Source organism: Octopus sinensis, linkage group LG6, assembly GCF_006345805.1.
Source record: "Octopus sinensis linkage group LG6, ASM634580v1, whole genome shotgun sequence".
NCBI lineage: Eukaryota > Metazoa > Mollusca > Cephalopoda > Octopoda > Octopodidae > Octopus > Octopus sinensis.
In genome coordinates, this window is record NC_043002.1 from 93,506,392 (window position 1) to 93,531,968 (window position 25,577).

Sequence of the window (25,577 nt, forward strand, 5' to 3'; positions counted from 1 at the left end):
TTTTATTGCCTTCAAAGTATTCTCCATTTGAAGCAATGCATCAGTCCAGGTGCGTTTTCCCTTTGTTCAAAGTAGTCCTAGAACTCTGCAAAGTGATGCCTTTTAATGCCTCCATCATTTCTTTCTTCACCTCATCCACCTTTGCAAAACGTTTTCCTTTAAGAACTTTTGTCATTTGGAGAAACAAAAAAATGTCACAGGGAGCAAGCTCGTGTAAATAGGGAGGGTGGGTAAGTGGAGTCATGCATTCAGTCATGACTGCTTTTGATCTGTGAGCAAGTGAGGCACAAATTTTGCTGTAACTCTTTTCATTTGCAATTCCTCATTCAAAATTCGTTGGCAGGAGCTACAAGACACACTGGTCATATCAACAAGTTTATCAATTGTTTGGTGATGGTTCTCCAACATCAGTTCATGCATTTTCGTGATATTTTCATTCATGCGGAGGATTGACGGTCACCCTGGATGAGGTTGGTTTTCAAGTGATAAGTGACCATTCCTAAAGCATTGAAACCACTTGTAAACTTGTATTCTGCTCATGGTAGCTGTCTGAAGTATGACAACTGTTTTGGCCACCATTTTCTGTAGCAGAATACAAAATTTCACAGAAGCACACTGTTCCTTTGTTTCAGCCATTGCAACAAAATGACAAACAGGGGAGAAGTACTGCAAAACAATGATGCATCATGTGGCAGTACAACTTGATAGGATGACGCTGGTCAGCACACTGATGTCGGAGGGGTGCATTAAGTGACTTCTAGTGGCAGAAGCCTGAACAACAACGAGCTTGTCCCACAGAGAACGTTTCCAGTTACCTTTGGGTACCTCCTCGTATATATCAGGTTACGTTAGTTATTGCTACTAATGTTGTCACTTCTTGTCTTTATGTTATTGCATTGATGATCTCTCTCTAAATAATGTTCCGTACATATATGAAGAATTCTTTTCTAGTTATTGTTTCTAACTTCATTGGTTGGCACACATCTCCTACTAATGTTGCTGTTTTAACCCTTTAGCGTTCAGATTATTCTATCAAACATAATGCATGTTGATTCCCATTGATTTGAATTAATCATGCATTATCTCATATCTTCAAGATCTTGATGGTGTAATTACTTAATGTAGAATAACATTGTAGGGTAGGTGTGAGAGCCTGGATCTGGTCAGTTTGAACGTAAAACAGATTAACTATTTTGGCCGGATATGGCCGGTTTAAATACTAAATGGTTAATGCATTCAAACTATTTCTCCAATTAATATCACCATCCTTCCATATAAATCTGAATAATTCTCTACTAGTGGCATAGTTCTATAAGGAAAAGATAATGACCACCCTTCTCTATATGAAGATCTGTTCTAATCTCACTACTGACAGAAATCAAGAACTGAACATCCATAGAAATCATCAGTTCTCTTATGACTACATTTACTAAATAATATTAATAGTGACATTTTTCCTACATTGTATTCAGCTTTCTTGACTACTGTTTGTGCTGACATATTTCTGATGGAACCAACAAATTTCTCAAAATAAACCTGTATGTCTTAAGTTTTGTTCCATCTGGGGGATGCTAAGAGTCATTTCTACCTTATTATGATGTACATATTTTTTAGAGACATGACCAAATGGCTATAAATACCATTACTGAAACTGCACGTGGAGGCACATGACCTAGTGGTTAGAGCAGCAGACTCGTGGTTGAGGGATCGCGGGTTCGAATCTCAGACCAGACGATGTGTGTGTTTATGAGCGAAACACCTAAGCTCCACGCGGCTCCGGCAGAAGGTAATGGCGAAACTTCTGCTGACTCTTTCGCCACAACTTTCTCTCACTCTTTCCTCCTGTATCTTGCAGCTCACCTGCGACGGACCGGCGTCCCGTCCAGGTAGAGAACCTATACGCCAAGAAACCGGGAAACCGGCCCTTTTGAGCCAGGCTTGGCTCAAAAAGGAACAAACAACTGAAGCTGCAGTGAAGGCCACTTAATGGCTTTGGATAAAAAAAGGGAAGACCAGTGCTTTGCTACTGCTTGGATGCAATCTGGGACTTGATCAACCCTGGATGAGTCAACTGGGTGAGGATGAGTCTGACGGTGAAAGATCGGAAACCTCCTGGGACCCCAGAAATCACTGGCGATGTATTTTAGAGCATGCTTGAGATGTGTTTTGGAACTAAAATTATTACTTGACATGTTTAAATAGTCTAATAGTTTATATATAATTTTATTTATGGCATATGAAAATTCAGACTTGGCTGTGAGAAATGAGTTCATGAATTTAGATTAAGCTTTCACTTTCTACTCATCTTGTCTGGTTTAGGAAATCTGGTTCAATAGAAATATGAAGTAACCACCCTTCCCTCTGTGATCTGAATGTTTACTTAATGTCTCCTTAGCAATAATTAACTGTGCTTCTACCTTTCTCTATCAGTCCTTGATTCTTCCTCACTCAGAGAAATCTCTCTGGGCTTTTAAAGTTCAATATAAATACTAACTGTACATCTGCCTTTTATTGTCTCTATTATTAGACTCGATAAAGTTATTTCACATCATTTTAATGTCTGATGTAATTTCAATGCATTTTGTTGCTTAATATTATTTCATTGTCATTCCTGCACCCTTTTCCCAGAAGCTGATATGCACAATTTAACATCCTGAATAAGCTATGTCTTGTTACTGACCTAAATTAAAGAATAGTCACTTAAAACATTAAATCTTATTTGAATTTTGTGACATAAATCTGAGAACAAGTAATTGTGTTTTAAAGGATTTTTTTCATATTCTATAAGTAATGTAGATCTGATTAGAGATATCAGGGGAGTAGGGTTGAAATAATATTTTGTTTTCTTCAAATTGTTTTACATAGGTACAAATAACGGTCAATTTTCGAGCGATAAACAAAAATGAGCTCAAATATATATATATATATATATATATATATATATATTTTTGAGCTCATTTTTGTTTATCGCTCGAAAATTGACCGTTATTTGTAAAGGACCAATCAAACAAGTCCATTTTTAAAGGTGTAGCGTTTATACTAGTCTGGATAGAATTGACATATCGGTTCTATTCTAGCAAAAACTGTCCGACGAACGGAAACATGAAACTCAGAGTAACAGGTTTTGTTGAATTTTCTGCTGCTTTAAATAAACCATATTACTCTACCACTGGTATTTGAGTACTATTTCCACTTTGTTTCACATTTATGTATTTACTCCGGTATATATATATATATATATATATATATATATATATACACACACATACATATATATATATAAATGTATATATACACATTTTATATATATACATATTTTATATATATATATATATACATACACGTACATACATACATATTATATATATATATATATACTAGCAGCAATAGCCGGCCTTCCTCAGGGTTAAAGTGGTGTATTTTCTTTATTGTTTTACTTGTTTCAGTCATTTGAGTGCAGCCTTGTTGAATTTACTAGATGGAAACTGAAAGAAACCCATCACGTATGTGTGTGTGTGTGCGTGTGTGTGCGTGCGCGCTCACACATGTGTTCGTGAGATTGTGTATTTTCCTTTTAGCTTTTTTGGTTGTTTTTGCTAATCTAAATTGAATATATAAGAAATGCAAAAGCCAGCACAATAGTTTTCCGCATTTGATCAGTAAGGTTCTAAGAGTGAATTGAAACAGATGAGCTCGCCTACAGAATTTATATACTAATATATGTATATACTTTACATCTTAACATGTATTGAGTACTTTATTCTTAATTTTGTAAATCAGAATACCTGATCTATCTACCCATATTTGCTGGACAATCAGTTGAATACAAGATATTTTTTCACATAAAATTGTTAGTTGAAACCTATTGTTGTTTTTAAGGAAAAATTGTACCATAACAAAATACATGCATTCGTTCTTTTTCAATTCAATTTTGCTATCAATTAATTAATTGATTAATTTGTTTGTCAGAGTTCTTTTCATTACAGCCTGTGACCTTATTGATGATGTGTTCCTGGTGTGTTCCCCCTTCCATGCTAGTTCTTTATGCTCTCTGTTTATTTCTTGGAATCTTATGCATTGTCCTTTTTTTTTTTACTTGTCAATATTCACAAGGTATAAACTCTGTGTGCATATGTATGTGTGTACATATATTTTTATGTATGTATAATTGGGTTAATGGTGTTGTCTACTTTTTTATATATAATAGTATCAGTGTGTGTGTGTGTGTATGTGATATCCTCATTGTTTTGTTGAGCTGAGTTTAGATTTTTTAATTCATTGCACCTGCCCTCACACATGCATGCACACACACATACTTGCATATGTGTGTGTATGTATAGTTATATATATGTATGTGTTGTCTTTCTGATAGGGTTTTTTTATGGCCTGTCATTCGCTCTTTATTTTCTTCAATCATGTCTGTCTCTCAACTATTAGCACAATTTGGGCTAGTAGCTCTTATATCATCATCATCATCTAATGTCCACTTTTTCCAGCCTGCTTCGGTTAAACAGAATTTGTTGAGGCAGATTTTCTATGGTCTGATGCCCTTCCTGTTACTGACCCTCATCTGCTTCGAAGCAAAGTAATATTTCCTATAACTGGACCTGTTTTCATGGAAGACTGGGAATGAACAGTCACACATGCACCCCCCCCCCCCCATACAAACATACATGTGTGTGTCTGTGTCTATACATATATAAAACATTTATAATAAGGAGAATGGAGATTTGCACATCGATAGTTGATTTTACAGTTATTTATAGCATATTACCATGATCTACGTGTGTTTCCACTGCAATGACTGTACACTGTTGCAGATGCAACTTGGCAATATTGTCAGTGCATTTTCACCAAGATCTGTACCTTAGGACGCTTCAGATTAAAACTGGTTGATGAAAGAGAGCAAACATGGTACCGTCGTGGATAATATATCCCTGCAAACTCACTTGCGTACATATGTATGTATTGGGTTGTCTGAAAAGTTTGTGTCGATTTATAGTAGCTTACCTTTCAACTTATTTTAGAACATGGTTAAGTCCATAAAATAGGATTTGACTACACTTCCATTTAGAGCACAGTTTAAGCTATCTTTTCATGGAAGAAGGTTTATGTTCCTATAACCTGTGTTAATTCTGTAACCCTTTGAAATGGAAGATAAGAAAGTTCATTTTCGGCACTTGATGCTTTGGGAACCACACAAATATTGCTGCAGCTCGGCTGGGATGTGTTACCCCACCCTCCATATTCACCAGATATTGCTCCTTCCAATTTCCACTTATTCAGGTCTCTGCAGAATAGTCTTAATGGTTAAAATTTCACTGCCTTGGATGACATAAAAAGATACCTTGATGAATTCTTTGCCATGAAACCACCTCAATTCTGGGAAGAGGGTATTTTCAAGTCAAAGGAAAAATGTAGATGCATTGTGCAACAAAATGGTTCATATTTGGTTGATTAGAAATGTAATGGCAAGTATTTATTGACCTTTTTCTTTCCTTTAAAAACTGGCATGGACTTTCCAGATGACCCAATATGTATGTTCATACACAGCAGTATCAGCACCAAGCAGTGTTTAGACAAAGGCAACCTTTAGGTTAATTAGAATATGTTTGTGAAATATTTCAACTTCAGAAAAAACTAATTCATTGTTGTTACCATGGGAAAAAAAAAAAATTGTCTCTTATGGTAAAAGGTGCAAAACACCATATTTGCCCAGTGTTGCTCTCCCTATCAGATTCCCAGTTGAAATGTTTTTTGCTCTTTTGCACGTGTTATTATTATTGGCATAACGACCTTCCCAAGACACATAATTTGGTTTCAACACACAAATTTACATCAAGAATCTTGTCAACCAAATATAAAAATGAAGCTTATTTAATTTTTTTTCTTTCTTTCATGCCTTTTTTAAAAAAAATTCTTGTCTTCACCAAAGTTTTTCTCTTTTCTGATTCAGGAAAATATCTTACCGGAATATGACTTTATTCGAGAGTATGAAGAATCAGCAGATGATGCCAATTTACTAAAGATGAGGGAACGAGCCATTCGAGGATTTCTGGCACAAGAAGAAACTTTTATCAAATACTTAGAGCATTTAGAAAAGGTTTCTATTGATTTTTAAAAAATTTAGTTAAAATTTTATTTATTTATTAAATAATTTTATTGTTATTGTAATCTATTTTGCTACATTACTTTGATAATAACTGTTACATAAACAAAATGATAAACTTTGATTTTCCATTTCCATTTATAGGGATAATAGTTATTATGGAAGGGATTAGTAGGCTGTGAAAGACTTTTGTTTCTGGTGGGTACTGGCATAGTTGTATGATAAAGAAGTTTGCTTTGCAACCATGAATTTGATCTCACTGCATGGTGCTTTGTGTAAATATCTTCTGCCTTAGTCTCAGGTTGATCCAATGCCTTATGAAGGAAATTTTATTGAAAGAAACTGTGTATATGTATGTGTTTTTCCCTGATGTGTGTTGGTGAAGTATATAAAGATTAATGTCAAACAAAAAAACTGCTTTACACATGAAGTCTCTGAAGATATTCGTTCTACATAGTACTAGACAATTCCTCATTAGCTTCATCATCAATAAACCAATTATTATCCCATTGAAAACCTGTAACCAATGCATTATTGTTCACCAGTTGTGATATAAAGTAGATAAATTGTGATCCCCTTCGATCATGAATGACCATGGATTGCGCCTAGAAAGTTACCCTCCGAGGCACAAGTCTGGGCAAGATTGATTATGGAAGACCAGCAGTTGCCCATGCATACCGGCCTCCCCTCTCCATGCCACCGATGTTATCCAAGGGAAAGACAAAGGCCGATACAGCTTCGCATCAGTGACATCGCAGCTCATCTATTATCGTGCAAGTGGATGAGCACTCCACAGACACGTATACCCTTAACGTAGTTCTTGGGGAGATTCAGCATGACACAGAATGTGACAAGGCTGGCCCTTTGAAATACAGGTACAACAGAAACAGGAAGAAAAAGTGAGAGAAAGTTGTGGTGAAAGAGTACAGCAGGGATCACCACCATCTGCCGGAGCCTCGTGGAGCTTTAGGTGTTTTCATTCAGTTAACACTCACAATGCCCAGTCTGGGAATCGAAACCGCAATCCTACGACCGCAAGTCTGCTGCCCTAACCACTGGGCCATTGCACCTCCACAGAGTAGATAAATAAATATTAAATAATTCAGTTGGTTGCTAGTAGTTATATACTACTGACAAAGCCCAATGAGGCTGAAATGCGCACCTAGCATTCTCACTAGTGCTGCTGGATGAGTTTTGTCTGCTACTTATGTATTTGTGTTATTTAACGCTGTACATCCATAGGAGATATTATTTCTGGATGAATACTGCTGTTAATTTGGATTTTCGTGATGTATTTGCATCAAGTAGGAAACACAGGTGATTAAATATTCAAATAAATGCTGATAGCAGAGGTTGTGGTTTCCGTACAGTTTTCATCTACCAATTCTACTCAAAGCATTGGTCAGACTCAAAACTGCATGGTTTTAAGCTTGCACTTACACACACACACACTCTCTCTCTCTCTCTCTCTCTCTCTCTCTCTCTCTCTCTCTCTCTCTCTCTCTCTCTCTCTCTCTCTCTCTCTCTCTCTCTCTCTCTCCTTCTCTCTTACACACACAACTGTGCTCACACTCTTTGTACTTGTCACAACATGTTTTTACTCTGATTTTGGTTTATAGGACTTTGCTTTTGGTACTTTGACCCTGATAACCAGGTAAAGGAAAGACTATTACTGACTTTTCTTGTATCTTGAGAGAGTCATTACACCAATATTAATAGCACACACACACACACACTGGTATTTTTGTTGGATGAGCTCCATAAGTCTACTGAAATAAAATGTTGCATATGTTATTAATACTGGTGTAATGAATCTCCTAAGACACAACAAAATTTATTTCAAAATTCATTTATTTCACGTAAAGTATCTTGCAACCTAAACAGTGGAAATTAAAGGAATATATATATATATATATATATATATATATATATATATATATATACAAATTAGAAAAAAAACACCTTTTATCAATTCAAAATGAACAATTAAATTACACCATCTAGAAAATTACATATAATAGAAAAATTAAAATTAAAATAACAATAAAATGTCAAAGATTAAGTAAATTGCAAAAAATAATAATAAAAACGTATATAATATTTTAATTTTAATTTTTCTATTATATGTAATTTCCTAGATGGTGTAATTTAATTCTTCATTTTGAATTGATAAAAGGTGTTTTTTTTTCTAATTTTTTTTATATATATTATATTGTGTGAAATTTGATTTAGTATTTCTAAATTGAATTTTTTTCCTTGTAAGTTTGGATTTTATTCCCGCAAATAATAATTATATATATATATATATATATATATATATTTTGCCTGACAGCTCTTCTTATTGGATTTAGTCTTAGTTGTCAAATGCAAGGAATGTGTACATTTGAAACAAATCATATTAATTTATTGTATTGTAAATATTTTACAGCTGATGGATATGTTCAGTGCATCAGTGAACAGTAAGGACAGTATATTAACTCAACAAGATATAGCAAGCATTTTTTCCAATGTCCCCAAGATTTTGAATGTCCACAGAGAATGTGTGCTGCAGCTGACTCCAAAGGTGCAGAACTGGAGTCATTCAGAGACTGTTGGACCAACACTAAAAGAACTTGTAAGTTTATGAGTTTCCTTCTGTCCTCTTCCTCCTCCTCCTCCTCCTCCTCCTCTTCCTCAGCCTCAGCCTCCTCTTCCTCAGCCTCCCCTCCTCCTCCCTTCTCCCCCTCTTCCTCCTCCTTCCCCGCCTCCTCTCTTCTCCATCATCATCATCATCATCGCCATCACCATCTTCACGACCACCTTCCTATATGATTAGGAAAGGTCAATTTGTCAAAAAGCAAAAGAAGTCACTACATCATATCTAAAAGGCTCTTAAACAAACTGAAAAATCCAGCAGAAGAAGAATTGATTTGGTTATTCTCAAACGAGAAAAACTTCAATTAAGATCAAAAAGTTAACAGAAGAAATGACAGATGGTTATGTGCAGACCCTTCTGAAGTTCCAAGTGTTATGTATACAAAATTTCCTGCAACTGTCATGGTTTTAGGGTCAGTAATGAAGGACATGTGATGCCTCCTTACTTCTTTCCACAAAGCCTTAGAGTTAACTCTGCTGCCTATATTGAGGTCTTGGAAATAATTGTTAAGACCTGGATAGACAGTGTATGCAATGGAAGGCTATATATGTGTTTCAGTAAGACTCTGCACTATTACACATGGCTCTAGGGATGGATGGCTGAAAATTTTCATGATCACATAACGCCTAACATTTGGCCCCTTAATTCCCCAGATCTCAATCCATTGGACTATTACATGTGGAGCATTGTTGAGAGAGAGGTCAATGAACACGCCCATAACACCAAAGATTCTTTGAAAGCTGCCATGGTCAGAGTAATGTCCAAAATGAATCAGGACCACTTGATTCGAGCATGTAGATAATTTAGATCTCATATAGAAGTAGTTGTTGAAACTGAAGGTGGCTTTATTGAGTAACATTATAGAAATGAAGGTTTATTTTTATCCTTGTAGCATAATAAAGGTATTATCTGTTATTATATATCTGTTTTTTTTTATAAACATATATCTGTCCTCAAATATCTTACACACACACACACATGTAGGCATGGCTCTATGACTAAGAAGCTTGCTTTTTAGCCAAGTAGTCTTGGGTTCAGCCCTACTGTGGAGCACCTTAGACAAGTGTCTTATATTATAGCAACAGGCTGATCAAAGCCTTATCAGTGGATTTGGTAGACAAAAACTGGAAGAAGACTATCATCTCTATGTATGTGTGTTTTTGTGTGTACCCTTATCTTGATATCAAGTGATGGCTGTAAAGGAGCATCACCATCATACAAGCAATGTTGTTCATTTCCAGTGTTCTGTGAAAAAATTTTCTGGCCTTGGAGAAATATTATCTTACCTCAAAATGGTGAGGGGGAGCAACAGGAAAGGCATCTGGCAGTAGGAAACTGGCCTCAACAAGTTTCATCTGACCTTGAAAGAAACCCATCATCTGTGTGTGTGTGTGTGTGTGTGTGAGAGAGAGAGAGAGAGAGAGAGAGAGAGAGAGAGAGTTTGTATTTCTCAACTCTACACACGTGTTTCTTTGCTTGTTGTGAATAGTAGCTTTGCTAACAGCGTCACTTGCTTCCAATCCACTAAGAAAGAATATCCAAGTTTTTTGGGACATGTCTCGATGTGTTTCACAATCTTTGTAAACAAAATAGTAATTTTGGTGTCATTTTCTTTCTGGCTTCCACACAAATATATCCGAGCTGGTTGTTGTTCAGTAGACTGAGAGATCACTACCTCACTTTGAGACAGGTAAAGGTTGGCATCAGGAAGGACATCAAAACCATAGAAAACTCTACTTCAATGTAGTATTGTCTGACCTATGCAAGCATGGAAGAATACAAGTGAAAATGATGATGGTGACTCATACCAACACATAACTTTTTTGTTATTCAGTTTCATGTTTCCAATAATCATAGAAAATATCAAGTGTTCCCATTTAGTCTGATGATTAGAGCCATGAAACTATGACTAAATGAAATACAAAGTGAAACACAAAGTATTGGCTTCAACAAGCATGCACGCACACACACACACATACACTACCTTTAGTATTGAGTAACCTCTCTTTCTTTATTCTCTACACTCACACATTTGCCAATATTTGCATGCATGTACACACACACAAGATCACATATAAATGTTCATATTTATAAATACATACGTATATAGTTGTTTTTCGATTGACAAATTTTCAAAAGTGACTAAAGTTTGATGAGTGTCTTACATGAAGCTTTTGGGCTCTGAGTCATTTTTCTGACTTTCTGTAAATTAAAAAAATGAATATATATATTCATCATGTTGAACCATTAATCCCTACACATTTTTTTCTCTCTCCATTTGTTTTCCTCTCAATCTTTTCTGTTGAAGAGCATAGGCTCAAAATGTCAAAGACTTCCATTCTTCCCAAGTGTTAAACTAACACATCTGCTTCTTGTTTCCTCACCTGTCTTTTGTTGTCTGTAAATTTGAACTATATATATATATATATATTATATATATATATATATATATATATATATATATATATATATATATATATGTATGTGTTTTAATGTATTGAGTTCTGTTTGGCTTGTTTGTTCTGCAAAATCCATATATATATATATATATATACACATACATATGCACACTGTATAATCTGTTTTATTTTTCATTTTTTTAGTTGGTACATTTTCCAGATTTTGAGGAATATTCAAAAAATTACCCAAATGCATGTGATACGGTTCTTCGATGTGCACAAACTAATAATTACTTCAAAAAGGTTGCAGAGGTAATGTAATTTTGGTTACCCCCACCTAAATTTCTTGTTTTTTATCATCCATTTAAATGTTCACATCTGTCTTTTGTCTTGGACTAGTAGCACTATGAAAATGCATTCCTTAAATGGTTTGAACTACTTGGCACCAGGAAGGTCTGCCAGCCATATCAGTGTTGCCAAAAAGAAAATCAAAAAGAAAAGAAAATCAGCATCATCAATGTTTAACGTCCACTTTCCATGCTGGCATGGATTGGACAGTTTGACTGAGGGCTGGCAAGCCAGAAGGCTGCACCAGGCTCCAATCTGAGCTGGATGCCCTTCCTAACGCCAGCCACCCCGAGAGTGTAGTGGGTGCTTTTTACGTGCCACCAACATGAGGGCCAGTCAGGCGTTACTGGCATCAACCGCACCCAAATGGTGCTTTTTTACATGCCACTGGCACGGGAGCCAGTCCGGCGGCACTGGCAACGATCATGCTCAAATGGTGCTTTTTATGTGTATTTCTTAACTGCACAGTCATACTTGCTCTTTGGAAGAAAAAAAGAAAATGTCACATATGCAAGATCAGAGATCAGTGGTTTTTCTTTGTTGTTAGGAGTAAGAGATGATGACCTACAACAAGTAACAAAATGCTGACTGGAACAGACTTTCCAGTTCTATATTTAAGAGATGAGGAATTATATACATTATTTACATTCGACAGATATTTGTCCTCATCTTGTTTGTTGTTAACACAACGTTTCGGCTGATATACCCTCCAGTCTTCGTCAAGTATCTTGGGGAAATTTTGAACCTGGGTTCTCATTCCTAAGGTTTTTTTTTTTTCAATGTTATTATTATTATTATTGTTAAGGTCACTGCTTGGAATCGAACTCGGAATCTTGGGGTTAGTAGCCCACGCTCTTAACCACTATGACATATGCCCATGGGCATAAGCAGTGACCTTAACAATAATAATAATAATAATAATAACATTAAAAAAAACAATTACCTTAGGAATGAGAACCCAGGTTCAAAATTTCCCCAAGATACCTTATGAAGGCTGGAGGGTATATCAGCTGAAACGTGTCAAAAACAAACAAGATGAGGACAAATATCTGCCAAATGTAAATAATGGAACAGACTTGTCCAACTTCTGCCAGCATTGAAAAACAGATGTAAAATTATTATTGTCTCATTAGTTTACAGTATCAGATTCAGGAAACAAGAACCGTGAATAAAATGGTTTCAAAGAGATATGTCATTCCAATGAGATATATTTTGGGTGAAGAAAACTGGTAAAATGCTTATTGTTAGGTCAAGCATAATTCTATGAGAAGAAGAGAATCAAAAGAAGGCAAAGTTTTAGTATTGTAGAAGAGAAGAGGGAAAAAGAGAGACACAAGAAATTGTCTGCTCAAATCTGTTTGAACAAACTTTGGAAGGATTTTTGCTTAAAAGCCTCAATTTATCAGTTTTCCTACTGGTGTTTACATTGTTTATCAATATACACTGCTGAAAGATATACACATGCACATATATATATATTTGACAGGATTCCATCCTGCACACTTTACTCAATCTAAGAAGGCAAGGACTGAGATCGTTTTGGCATTATGCCAACCTTCAAGCATAGAGCCTCATGGAGGCAATGACTGAGTCCATTTAGCATTATGCCATGCTTGAGAAAGAAGACCCATCAAGCCAAGAAAAACTGCTGTTGTAGCAGATACTGGTGTCACGTAAATGGCACCTGTGTCAGTGGTACATAAAAGCACCCATTACACTCTCAGAGTGGTTGGCATTAGGAAGGGCATCCAGCCATAGAAACCATGTCAAAAAAAAACTGGAGCCTGGTGCAGCCTTCCAGCTTGCAATCCCTGATTGGAGTTTCCAACACATGCCAACATGGACAACGGATGTGAAATGATAATGATGATGACGTACTGGTCAACCAGACCCTATGACAGAAGACATAGCAACTATGCTGTTATGAAGTGTATTTCTTAGCCACTCAGTCATACTTGCTCTTTGGAAGGCTATCATTTAATGTTATAATATCCCCTCACTTCAGTGTTTGATGTATGATTTACAGAGAACTAATCTGTCCTTGTTTTTGTCTTCCATTCCAGGATGCATTCACAGTCCCTGACAAAGAGTCAATTAACCTTATAAGTAAGTACAATTTTTTTAACATTTGTAGATCTCATATATTTAACATTAATGTGGGCAGGACAGCAACAGAGATTCTACAAGGTTACTCTGCTTGCTGATATAGCAGAGAAATATCCATCAAATTACAACCTAGCATCTTCAGAAATGTGGGATGAAAACATTAGCTTATACACTTATTGCTAAAATACCTTTAATCATGTATTTATTCAATTAAATCATCAACAACCTGGCTTGCACAATTCGCTATATTCAGACAGTTGTATGTGGTGTTGGAGACTGTGTTTTATGAAGGGATGGTCTTTGTAATAACTCCACTAATTTAATGTGAATAACTCTACTTCTCAGTCACACAGCTATTCCTGAGCTTATGTAGAAAACTACCATACACTTGTGTCTGCATAATCTATATTTATATCATTATTTATGCCCTGTCTTCACTAACATATTCTATTATCTTTGTTCTATGTTCCGTAAATATATATTTTTAAAATATAAATGTATATATATTTATATTCAATATATCTTTATAAATATTTTTTTTTTAGCTGAGGTATATTTGAATATATCAATATATTTCTCTCTAATTTTCAGCTCTTCTCCAGAAACCCATTGGTCAACTTCAACAGAATGCTTCATTTATACAAGTAAACACTTTGTATTTTATTCTGAATTTTTTTTTACTTAATCAATTACCATAAATCCTCGAGTATAATCCGCATTTTTTCCCCAAAATTTAAAGGTCAAAATCTTTAGTGCATACTATATACGAGGTTAAAAATGAAAAATATTTTCTAAGCAATGTCTGAGTCTCTATTTGCTGTCTGGCTATGTGTATTCTGATGCATTTTGTGATGTCGGGTGCGAAAATACCTTAAGCTAAGCCTGAACGCAATGAAGTCATAAAGGGATCATCCGTAACTTGCCGTAAGCAACATTTATTAAACGTTATTACTGTCATTTCTTTATTTTCTGCAAACAAAATGCACAAAAAAGCTACACGTTTGCATTATGTTATATATGCAATAATAATAAAGGACGTTACCGTATATATTTTTACAAACCAAGGACGTTATATAGACCTCCTTGACTCAAGTTAGAGAAGGGGTGCGTATTATACACAAGGTTTAGGTTTTTCAGTGGTACAGCCTCCTAAAAATCCCCTGTGTATTATACTCAAGGTTTAGGTTTTTCAGAGGTACAGCCTCCTAAAAATCCCCTGTGTATTATACTCAAGGTTTAGGTTTTTCAGTGGTACAGCCTCCTAAAAATCCCCTGTGTATTATACACAAGGTTTAGGTTTTTCAGAGGTACAGCCTCCTAAAAATCCCCTGTGTATTATACTCAAGGTTTAGGTTTTTCAGAGGTACAGCCTCCTAAAAATCCCCTGTGTATTATACTCAAGGTTTAGGTTTTTCAGAGGTACAGCCTCCTAAAAATCCCCTGTGTATTATACTCAAGGTTTAGGTTTTTCAGAGGTACAGCCTCCTAAAAATCCCCTGTGTATTATACACAAGGTTTAGGTTTTTCAGAGGTACAGCCTCCTAAAAATCCCCTGTGTATTATACACAAGGTTAGGTTTTTCAGAGGTACAGCCTCCTAAAAATCCCCTGTGTATTATACACAAGGTTTAGGTTTTTCAGAGGTACAGCCTCCTAAAAATCCCCTGTGTATTATACAAAGGTTTAGGTTTTTCAGAGGTACAGCCTCCTAAAAATCCCCTGTGTATTATACTCAAGGTTAGGTTTTTCAGAGTACAGCCTCCTAAAAATCCCCTGTGTATTATACTCAAGGTTTAGGTTTTTCAGAGGTACAGCCTCCTAAAAATCCCCTGTGTATTATACTCAAGGTTTAGGTTTTTCAGAGGTACAGCCTCCTAAAAATCCCCTGTGTATTATACTCAAGGTTTAGGTTTTTCAGAGGTACAGCCTCCTAAAAATCCCCTGTGTATTATACTCAAGGTTTAGGTTTTTCAGAGGTACAGCCTCCTAAAAATCCCCTGTGTATTATACTCAAGGGCGGACTATACTCGAGGATTTACGGTATTTAAACACTCTCTCTTTTGTGCTTATAGACAATTATGTAAATTATCATTAAACTCTAACCCCTGTGTCTTGTTGTGCCGCACTAGGTTTTTGTCTGTTATGATGTCACAAATCTACTAATGTTTTTCTGTATATTGCCATGTGAACTCTTTGATAATTCCAAAACTCTGTAAGGTTAAACTAAGTTGGTTCATATATTGTAGATTATTTGAGAAACCTACTTATGCTCAAGACAAGATGGTGTAACAATAATGAAAATGTCGTAATGATCTATTAAATATTTTGCTTTCCTTGTTTCTATTTAAAAAAAAGAAATTGGAAACTTGTTGATCTAGAGTTTTTATTGGCTTGTTGATGGAAGTAGCTCTTCTGCAGGAGAGGTAGCTCTCCTATAGCATGAAGGTAGAGGTGGCTGATTGAACTTGAGATCAAATACATCAACTACAATTCTCAATGTAGACAGATGAAATATCAACTTGATCTCTGAGTTGGAATTCGTGACTGTATACTATTCTTTAGTTTTTCTATTACCCAATTTCTATTATACGCATAATTATCTTGCCTGTCTCAAGCATTTGTCCCAGTTTGATGCTTAAACAAACTATCACTGCTGCATTGATAGATTGCATTACCTATGTAACAAGACTTTTTGTTGCTTTGCAAATGAAGAGGTTAGTAGGGGTTAAATATTACAAAATGTTGAATCATTATAATAAAATATTGCTTTACTCAACACTACCAGATCAGACTGGAGCCTGGTGCAGCCCCCTGGCTTCCCAGCCCCCAGTCAAACCATCCAATCCATGCTAGCATGGAAAACGGACGTTAAACGACGATGATGATATATATATATATATATATATATATAAAGGCGGCGAGCTGGCAGAAACGTTAGCACGCCGGGCGAAATGCGTAGCTGTATTTCGTCTGTCGTCACGTTCCGAGTTCAAATTCCGCCGAGGTCGACTTTGCCTTTCATCCTTTCGGGGTCGATAAATAAGTACCAGTTACACACTGGGGTCGATATAATCGACTTAATCCGTTCGTCTGTCCTTGTTTGTCCGTCTGTGTTTAGCCCCTTGTGGGTAGTAAGAAATATATATATATATATATATATATATATATATATATATATATATATATAGAATGAAATTTGTGTTGAGTAGGACTTTAAGTTTTGGATGACTGCTTATTCAGCTGATCAAGTTGAAGCTGTTAGATGAAAATTACAGTCTGTTCCAGTTTATATCTTTGATTTTGTTCCATAGTTATAGATTTATATATGTAAGCTGGTATCAAGATAATAGTTGAATTTGCAGAATCAGCAAAGCATTGGACAACATGTCATGTGAATTTTTTTCTGGCTCTTTATATTGTAGGTTAAGATCCCACTGGGGTCAAATTTGATCCCATCTTTCCAGGGTTAATAAAATAAAGTATTATTCAAGTACAGGAATCAATGGTATCAACTAATCCCTTCCCCTCAAAATTCTTGGCTTTGTATCTAGAAACAATTATTATAGATGCGTTAATGATAAAAGTGTGTTACTATATTTTATTTCAAGCCCTCCCTCATCTGTGATCAAATTCTTTTTTCTGTTCTTCCACCTACAGTTGGTAAAATAAGCATCAGAAATAATACACAAGAGATTATGTAATGCCTCTTTAAAATTTAGGTTTTGTATGGAATCATAAAAAAAAAAAATTTAAAAGCCTACAGCAAACATTGAAAAATATTTCTTCTGTAGTAATAGGTGATGCATTGAAAATTTTACAAAATGTTTTCATGTCTTAAAATGGATGAAAGAACTAATCATTTGAACAAAAATAGTAGTACAGAAAATACTTCATTTTTTTTTAATAATCTATTTGCAGGAATTGTTACGGTTCACTCCAAAATCTCATCCAGATTATGACATTTTGTCAGGAACATGGCGGATTACACAACATAATTTAAACGACTCTTCCATTCATGCTGATCAGGTTTGTGATAACTTATTTCGTTACTTTGTCATGTATCATTTATAATTATAACAAACCTCTTTTTATTCTTTTCTTGAAAATAACTGACATCAAACATGACAGCTGTTATCTGCTGTAAGATGATAGATTAAATATTTTGAAGCTATTATTAGTTTGCAGTATCCATATGACTGCTTCTGCAAATGGTATAAAGTTTAAAATTAGCTGCAGTATATGGAAAAAAGAGAAATGAAAAACATCTTTGGATCAATATTAAAATTGCATTCTAAGTTTACATTACATGCAATCCTTGGATATTATTGCAACAGCTGATCAAAAATAGTAATCTTTAGATACTAGATTAAATACTTAATCAATAATTTTTTTTCTTTTTTTTTTTTTTGATGGTCAAGTAATTTTCAACTATTTCAACTGACCCCCCCCCACTTTTTTTTTCTACGTTAAAAACAGTAATTTTGGATGAAACTTCAGATTAAAAGCTCTGAAATGATCTTAGAAACTAAAATTGTGAGGTAAAAGTAGAAAAAATGTTTCAACTTAAACTGAAACAGTTAAAATTTCCCATAAATTTGATTTGAATTGATAAAAAAATGTAACTTTTTTCTTTAAATTCTGAATTCAGTTCAAATTTTAGACTCTCATTTTTAGTTTCAATGTATGTAAATATTTGTCGCATCAAATTCAACATCCAACCTGAAAAAATAGATAAATGAATAAATAAGCAAATAACAAAAAAGCCCTAATTCCCCACCCACATTTAACCAGAATTCTCATTCCTAGTCTCTTCATGATTTTCTGTTATTTTGAATATAAGTATTAGTAAAAAGGAACATCATTTTAGATAGGCTTTATAGATTTTTTTTAATGCTCAGTATCTGTTACTTTGGTCTTAATGTTTTTATATGAAGGCACAAGGCGCAGTGTTTGAGCATTGGGCTCACAATCATGAGGTAGTGAGTTCAATTCCTGGATCAGGCTGTGTGTTGTGTCCTTGAGCAAGACACTTTATTTCATGTTGCCCCAGTTCACTCAGCCATAGAAATGAGTTGCAATGTCACTGGTGCCAAGCTGTATCGGCCTTTGCCTTTCCCTTGGATAACATCAGTGGTGTGGTGAAGGGAGGCTGGTAAGCACGAGTGACTGCTGGTCTTTCATAAACAAACTTTCCCAGGCTTGTACCTCAGAAGATAACTTTCTAGGTGCAATCCTATATTTTTATGTAAGTTAACCTGGAGAAGTGGAGGTAATTTACATGACCTTTGAATGTCATCCAGACAGTGAGATTGGTGTGTAGTATGGTCAACCTGAACATCTGTAGGCCACCTTAGACTGGTGAGAGTGATGCAGCCAGTGTCTAAACTGAACATGTATTGGTCGCCCTGGATTGGTTAGACTGAACTGGTGTGGTTGATGTCCAGTCTGAACATCTGCAGTTAAAATGGGAGCAAGGAGAGAATAGAGGATCTGGTTTGAACACTTAGCCTTCAACCAAACCCTAACAGAGAGAACTTTTATTAAAGGCACACAAGAACCCAGTAGCAATGTTAAACTTGGTAATATGTAAGGCCTACCACCAGCCAACAAACTTTACAAAGAGGTTTTATTGCGATACCAACACTGAACAGCTTCTTCCACTGCACTAAGAATTATCTCCAGCCCTAACCTTTTGGTCCTGATTTAATTGTTTGTAATTTGGAATGAACATGTCACCTAGGTGGGTTGTTTATGCCATAACTTTAAGAGCCACAGCTGTAACTTTCATCTACCATCCACATCAATTAAGTTTTAATCAAAATAATCAATTCTGATCAAGAAATGGCCATATTTGCTAAGTATTTTTCATAGATACCAAGTAATTCTAGGACCATTGGCATGTATATCAATTTTTATTAATTTATCATTTTCAATAGTTTATTCAATTTCCTGAATAGAAATAAACTGTTTCCTTCCAGTAGAAAAGTTTTCTTGTGCTTTATTTTTATTTATTTGATAAATACTATTGATAATGTTGCCTTTAAACAAAAAATGACTTAGTGTTCTACTTAAAATGTAGATAAAAATTGTTTTTAGAAGATGTTACTATTTTTATTGACTTTTTTGGGAATATTGTCTACTTTAAGTAGTTATATTTCTGATTAAGAAATGGCCATATTGCTAAGTATTACAAATTCAACTCTGGAACTATTGACAAGCATATTTATTTAGTTATCATTTTCAATAGATTATTTAATTTCCTGGAAAGAAATAAATTATTTCCTTCCTGTAAAAATGTTAATACCATAAAACCATAAGTAATTATATTTCTACTTTCCATCTTAGCTACAACGTATCATGTGTGGTTTACAAGCATGTTTCAAATAGAAGTTTTTAAAAGAAGTGTTTAAAAGAAGTGTTTATATAATTGTAAATAAAAAAATTTTTTTGCCTGCAATATTTAGGACAGAAAGAAATTATTTTATTTTTATGTGTAAATACATATAATTTGATACTTTTTTTTAAATGCTGCTTCTATCTCTTTAGCAAAATAAAATAGTATTTCTAAATTCTAATCTCTCTTTCCTGTTCGACCTCATCCGCTCCCACTAGCTCATATATAATGCATGATAGTCATGAATCTTCTTCACCAACAACAAACTGTTCTTGTCTCTACTCTCATTCTTGAAGCCCTCAAGACACCTCACATAAAGCTTTTTCCCTTTCAATTCTTCTCTTTCTCAGTAAAGGGATTTCTTTAGTTTTGTGAGTCACAAAACAACCTCACTAGTACTGATGCCATGGAAAAAGTACTCTGTCTACTCAGTAAAGTTTTAGTATTAGAAAGGGCATCCAACCATAGAAACCATGTCCAAATTGAGGCACTGGAAAAAGATGTGGTTCTCTGCTCTGTTAGATCTTATTTGAACTGTCCAGTCCATGCTAACATAGAAAGAGGATGTGAAAAAATAATAATGATGATAATGTTGGCAACAAAAATGATGTCTATATGTTGTGAATTAAAACATCAAAAATTTGAACAGATTTTAAGTATTTATAGAAATAACCTGAAAAAAATCACTACCAGTAAATGAGAATTATTCTTAGACCATATATTGTTACACCATAGCTGTCACATGCAAGTCAGTATGACATGGTAGCTTGTACCTTTCTTTCACTAATTGGTTTTCAGTCCCTATGTAGTTGTGAGCAAAAATAGACACTCTCTTAATCCTCTCACCTTTGATCCAGCAGAATAAGTTCAATATGAGCATTGAAGGGAGAGAGGATTTCATTTCACTAGTTCTTGACCAGTACTAACTCTGGTTGGGAAGCAAACTTAACCACACAGCCACATCTGCACCTTTATAAAAATCTAAATTATTTCTAACGAATATTATATTACAGGTAGAGAATGACCATTATCTTCTGAAGGCTGAACATCTTGTAGAATTGCTCAGTAACAATGCCAGAAAACTACGTTGTTTCTTTCTGTTTAGTGATGTGATTGTTTGTACCAAACAAAAGTTCTAGTAAGTAATATTCTTTTTTTCTTATATCTATTTAATATTGTAATTGATCAGTGGTGCTGTTGACTGTTACAGGTTTCCAATAGACTGGTTCACTGTATTTCTATATTTCTGACCACGAGAATAAGGAAGTGTCATTAAGACCATACAGAACAATTAGCAGTAGGGATTTTGTTTAAAAGCACTGGTTTTCTAGATTTCTCTTCTTCCTCCTATATATATATATGTGTGTGTGTGTGTGTGTATGTATTAAGGCTACCATTGGTTTCATGTTAAGAAAATATCCTATTATCTTAACTATTATTCAAGCTGATCACATGGAGACAAACACCATTAAGATATTTTCTTAACATGAAGCCAATGGTAACCTTAAAATACACAAATAAAGAGTTTTTACCCATGCGATGTTCAACACTTATTCTCATTGTTGGACATTTATACACACACACATTTATGGAAACTACCAAGAGCTTAAATAAAATGGAGATGCCAATTCACATATATAAAACATTCTTGGCCTCTAGGTCAATTAATTAATTACTGGTGTGTTAACAGCATATTGTTTTAATGTTATACTATACAAGGGACCATAATTGTAACTTAGTTAACACTGTGTAATATAGACAAATGTCAACAGTTTGTTTTTACATGCAGTTTATTTGTAGATAGACAAAAAAAATGTAGATACTCAGTCACTGATGAAATCTTAATGCAGAATTGAAACAAGTCTGGCTGATTCCTCTTTTTATGTCCAGATATTTGCAAGCATTGACTCATGAGATGAAATGGTACATAATAATAGTGTTGTTTACTTTCATAAATTGATAAAGTGTTAAATAGATAGATATTCTTTTATTCTTTTACTTGTTTCAGTCACTTGACTGTGGCCATACTGGAGCACCGCTCTGAATGTTTTTAGTCTAACAAATTGACCCTAGGACTTAATTTTTTAAAGCCTAGTACTTATTCTATCAGTCTCTTTTGCTGAACCACTAAGTTACAGGGATGTAAACACACCAAAACCAGTTGTCAAGCAGTGATGGTGGCGGGGAGAGGGGCAAACACAGACACAAAGACACACACACATAGATATATACATATATATGATGGGCTTCTTTCCGTTTTTGTCTACAAAATCCACTCACAAAGCTTCGATCAGCCTGAGGCTATAGAAGAAGACACTTGTCCAAGGTGCCATGCTATGAGACTGAAGCTAGAACCGTGTGGGTGTGAAGCAGGTTTCTTACCACACAGCCATGCATACAAATGCTATATGTAGGGCATGAGACATTTTGACAGGGCTGTTTCAACACTCATTCATTTGGCATTGGACATTTAATGTTTCTCTCATTCTCCTCCTCTTCTTCCCTCTTCTCTCTCTCTAGAGAGAGAAGGGGTAGTGATATTTTTGATGTCAGTAATGATGAGCATGATGAATCTATTTATATCTTTCAGCCAAAAAGATTCATTTGATGTTAAATGGTTCATTCCAATACACAAGCTTGAATTTCATTCCAGTACAGATCATAGAGCAGGTAAATATTCTTCACATCTGCTTTATTTGTAGGAGAAAATCCTTGTTGTATGTCTTCTTATTGCCTGCAGTTGGTTTGTTATTTTCCTCACTAATTGATTTACAATCTAATTTCATATCTTTTAACCATGTTTTGTGCCCTAGTGTATAATTATCTTGTCTCCCATAACTTTAACCCTTTTTGGTACGTAAAAAGCACTATCCGACTCGTGGCCGTGGCACGTAAAATACTCCAATGCAACCGTACGACAGGCACCCATGCCAACCCCCTTTGCTTGTGAAGACATGTTGGGGCAAGCGAAATCGAAATCGAATTGAACCAGCCAGGATCCCTGGTCTGGTGGTACGTAAAAAGCACTATCCGACTCGTGGCCGTGGCACGTAAAATACTCCAATGCGACCGTACGACAGGCACCCTTGCCAACCCCCTTGCTTGTGAAGACATGTTGGGGCAAGCGAAATCGAAATCGAATTGAACCAGCCAGGATCCCTGGTCTGGTGGTACGTAAAAAGCACTATCTGACTCGTGGCCGATGCCAGCACCGCCTCGACTGGCTTCCGTGCCGGTGGCACATAAAATACACCAATCTGACCGTGGCCGTTGCCAGCCCCGCCTGGCACCTGTGCAGGTGGCACGTAAAAAGCACCCACTACACTCACGGAGTGGTTGGCGTTAGGAAGGGCATCCAGCTGTAGAAACATTGCCAAATTAGACTGGAGCCTGGTGCAGCCTTCTGGCTTCCCAGAACCCCGGTCGAACCGTCCAACCCATGCTAGCATGGAGAACGGACGTTAAACGACGATGATGATGATGATGTTACTGTATTAATTTTGAGATGCTCTGTGTTTGTTTCAATTACTTTAAATATAACAAAGAATTTAGTAAAATAACTTAGTTATCTTTCAGCTAGTGTTAGGAACATAAATTGTGACTAAGGTTTGGTGGAAGATTTTAATTCAAAGCTTATGAAAACAAGACATTTGTACTACAGAGCCAGAGCCGGTTTCAGCCGGGTTGATAACAAGGGTTAAGCTTTTAACATTCAGATTATTCTGTCAAATGTAATGCTTATTCATTCATATTGTTTTGAATTAAACATGGATTATCTTGTAGCTTCAAAATTTCAATGATTTGACAGTTTCTTTTTATAATGACATAGTAGGATAGGTGTGAGAGGCCAGAACTTTCCAGTTTCAACATAAAACAGAATATTTTGGCTTGATACGGTCAGTTTAAATGCTAAAGGGTTAACCTATTTGTCTATTCTCCAATCTATTTACCTCTTTTCTCACTCCATTTAACTAATCTCCCTTTCTATTTCCCTTTTTTTTCCCAATCTGTGTAGTGTATCTAGCATAATTGAACTAAACATTGCAAGTCAACAAAATGCTTGTCAATGTTTATAACACAGTTGCCATTGACACTGCCAATAACACAAAGTTGCTACAAAAAACTGTGTCATTCCTATGTTACCTCTTCATAGTAAGGCAGAGTAGGTCATTTCAGAGCTAAAAATGTTAGTCATTGACACGAAATATTGTTAATGACAAGATATAAATTGTTGATCTCTTGGTTGGTCACCCAATACTATAGCTTCACTCTTTATGTTTGCCCTCAAATGGTTATATAATGCTAAAACAATATTTCTCTTTAATCTAATTTCTCATTTTTTCTTTAATCTTATAAATCAGTTGTTTTAATCCCAATCCCCCCTTTTTTTCCTACTTATATTAACCCCCTCTCTCTCTTATTTCCAACTTTGTCAGTTTATTAACTGTTTTCCTTCTACTTCCTGTCTTTTCTTTTTATTTTAATCAGTTATGTCATTCCCTTGTGAAGTTGTCTTGTAACCTGATTGTCTCACATCTGATTCTTAAAACTTCTCTCCCCAACTTTTCCATTCCAGTTTCTTTGTTGTTTATTTACTCATCCCCCAAAATCATAATCCCTCCCCACTGTGTGTGTGTAGCACTGCTCCTGTAAAATTGTAATAAATATGTACTTTACAAAAAGTATTGAATAATCCTTCAGGTTAATGTAAAACTGTTTTTATTTTTTTGTGACAGTCCTTTTTTTTTGTGAAGCTTCCTGTCAGCCTTGATGCATTTCCTGTGTCCTTATGTTTACAAGGGGGAGATAAGCACCTCCACCCAGCTAAGCATGCAACCAGAGACTAGTTTCTGAGTCTTTGCTTGTCATCAGCCGGGCTTGCTAGTTGCAGATGTCCATCTAGCTCTTGTAAACATATAAGAATTCTAGTGAAATAGATTCACTGATTACAAAAATAGAAATATTACATTTCTAAATATTTCAGAGAGATATAAGCAGTAGTGATATGATAGAGTAGTTGTATACTGTCAACTTAATGTGACAGTCTCATAAAGGGAATCACACTACTGCTATTTAGCCCTAGGAAGCATCAATGCTTCCTGTCGGCCTTGACACATTTCCTGTGTACTTATGTTTACATGGGGGAGATAAGCACCTCCACCCAGCTAAGCCTGCAACCAGAGACTAGTTTCTGAGTCTTTGCTCATCATCAGTCTGGAATAGCATGGCCTGTCACATTAAGTTGACAGTATGCAACTACTCTATCGTACCACTACTGCATAAATCTCTCTGAGATATTTAGAAATGTACTATTTCTATTTTTATAATCAGTGGATTTATTTCACTAGAATTCTTATATGTTTACAAGAGCTAGATAAGCATCTTCAACCAGCAGGCCAACAAATGGCATCATTTTTGTGATTGGGCAACATTTTCACAAATTATTAGGCAAGAATAAGAAAAATGGTAATTGTATCAGAACAAACATTTATTTAGTTCAACAGTAAAGGTTTAACAAAAATGTTATTCATAAATGACTTAATGTTAAACATAATAATATGTCGGAATTGAAATAATCATGTGATTA

At 35.3% G+C, this 25,577-nt stretch overlaps 1 protein-coding gene across 6 annotated transcripts in view; it reads left to right on the plus strand.

Annotated features, from left to right (window-relative positions):
- The window catches only part of LOC115213490 (active breakpoint cluster region-related protein), a 236,511-nt gene that overhangs the window by 178,494 nt on the left and 32,440 nt on the right, over positions 1–25,577 (plus strand). For all 6 annotated transcript variants that reach the window (XM_036504165.1, XM_029782487.2, XM_029782485.2 and 3 more), the window contains exons 5-12: positions 5,957–6,103; positions 8,538–8,723; positions 11,348–11,455; positions 13,555–13,597; positions 14,189–14,241; positions 17,515–17,622; positions 21,004–21,128; positions 22,581–22,660. In XM_036504165.1, coding sequence (XP_036360058.1) covers positions 5,957–6,103; positions 8,538–8,723; positions 11,348–11,455; positions 13,555–13,597; positions 14,189–14,241; positions 17,515–17,622; positions 21,004–21,128; positions 22,581–22,660 — 850 coding nt within the window. The remainder of the gene's footprint in view (positions 1–5,956; positions 6,104–8,537; positions 8,724–11,347; positions 11,456–13,554; positions 13,598–14,188; positions 14,242–17,514; positions 17,623–21,003; positions 21,129–22,580; positions 22,661–25,577) is intronic.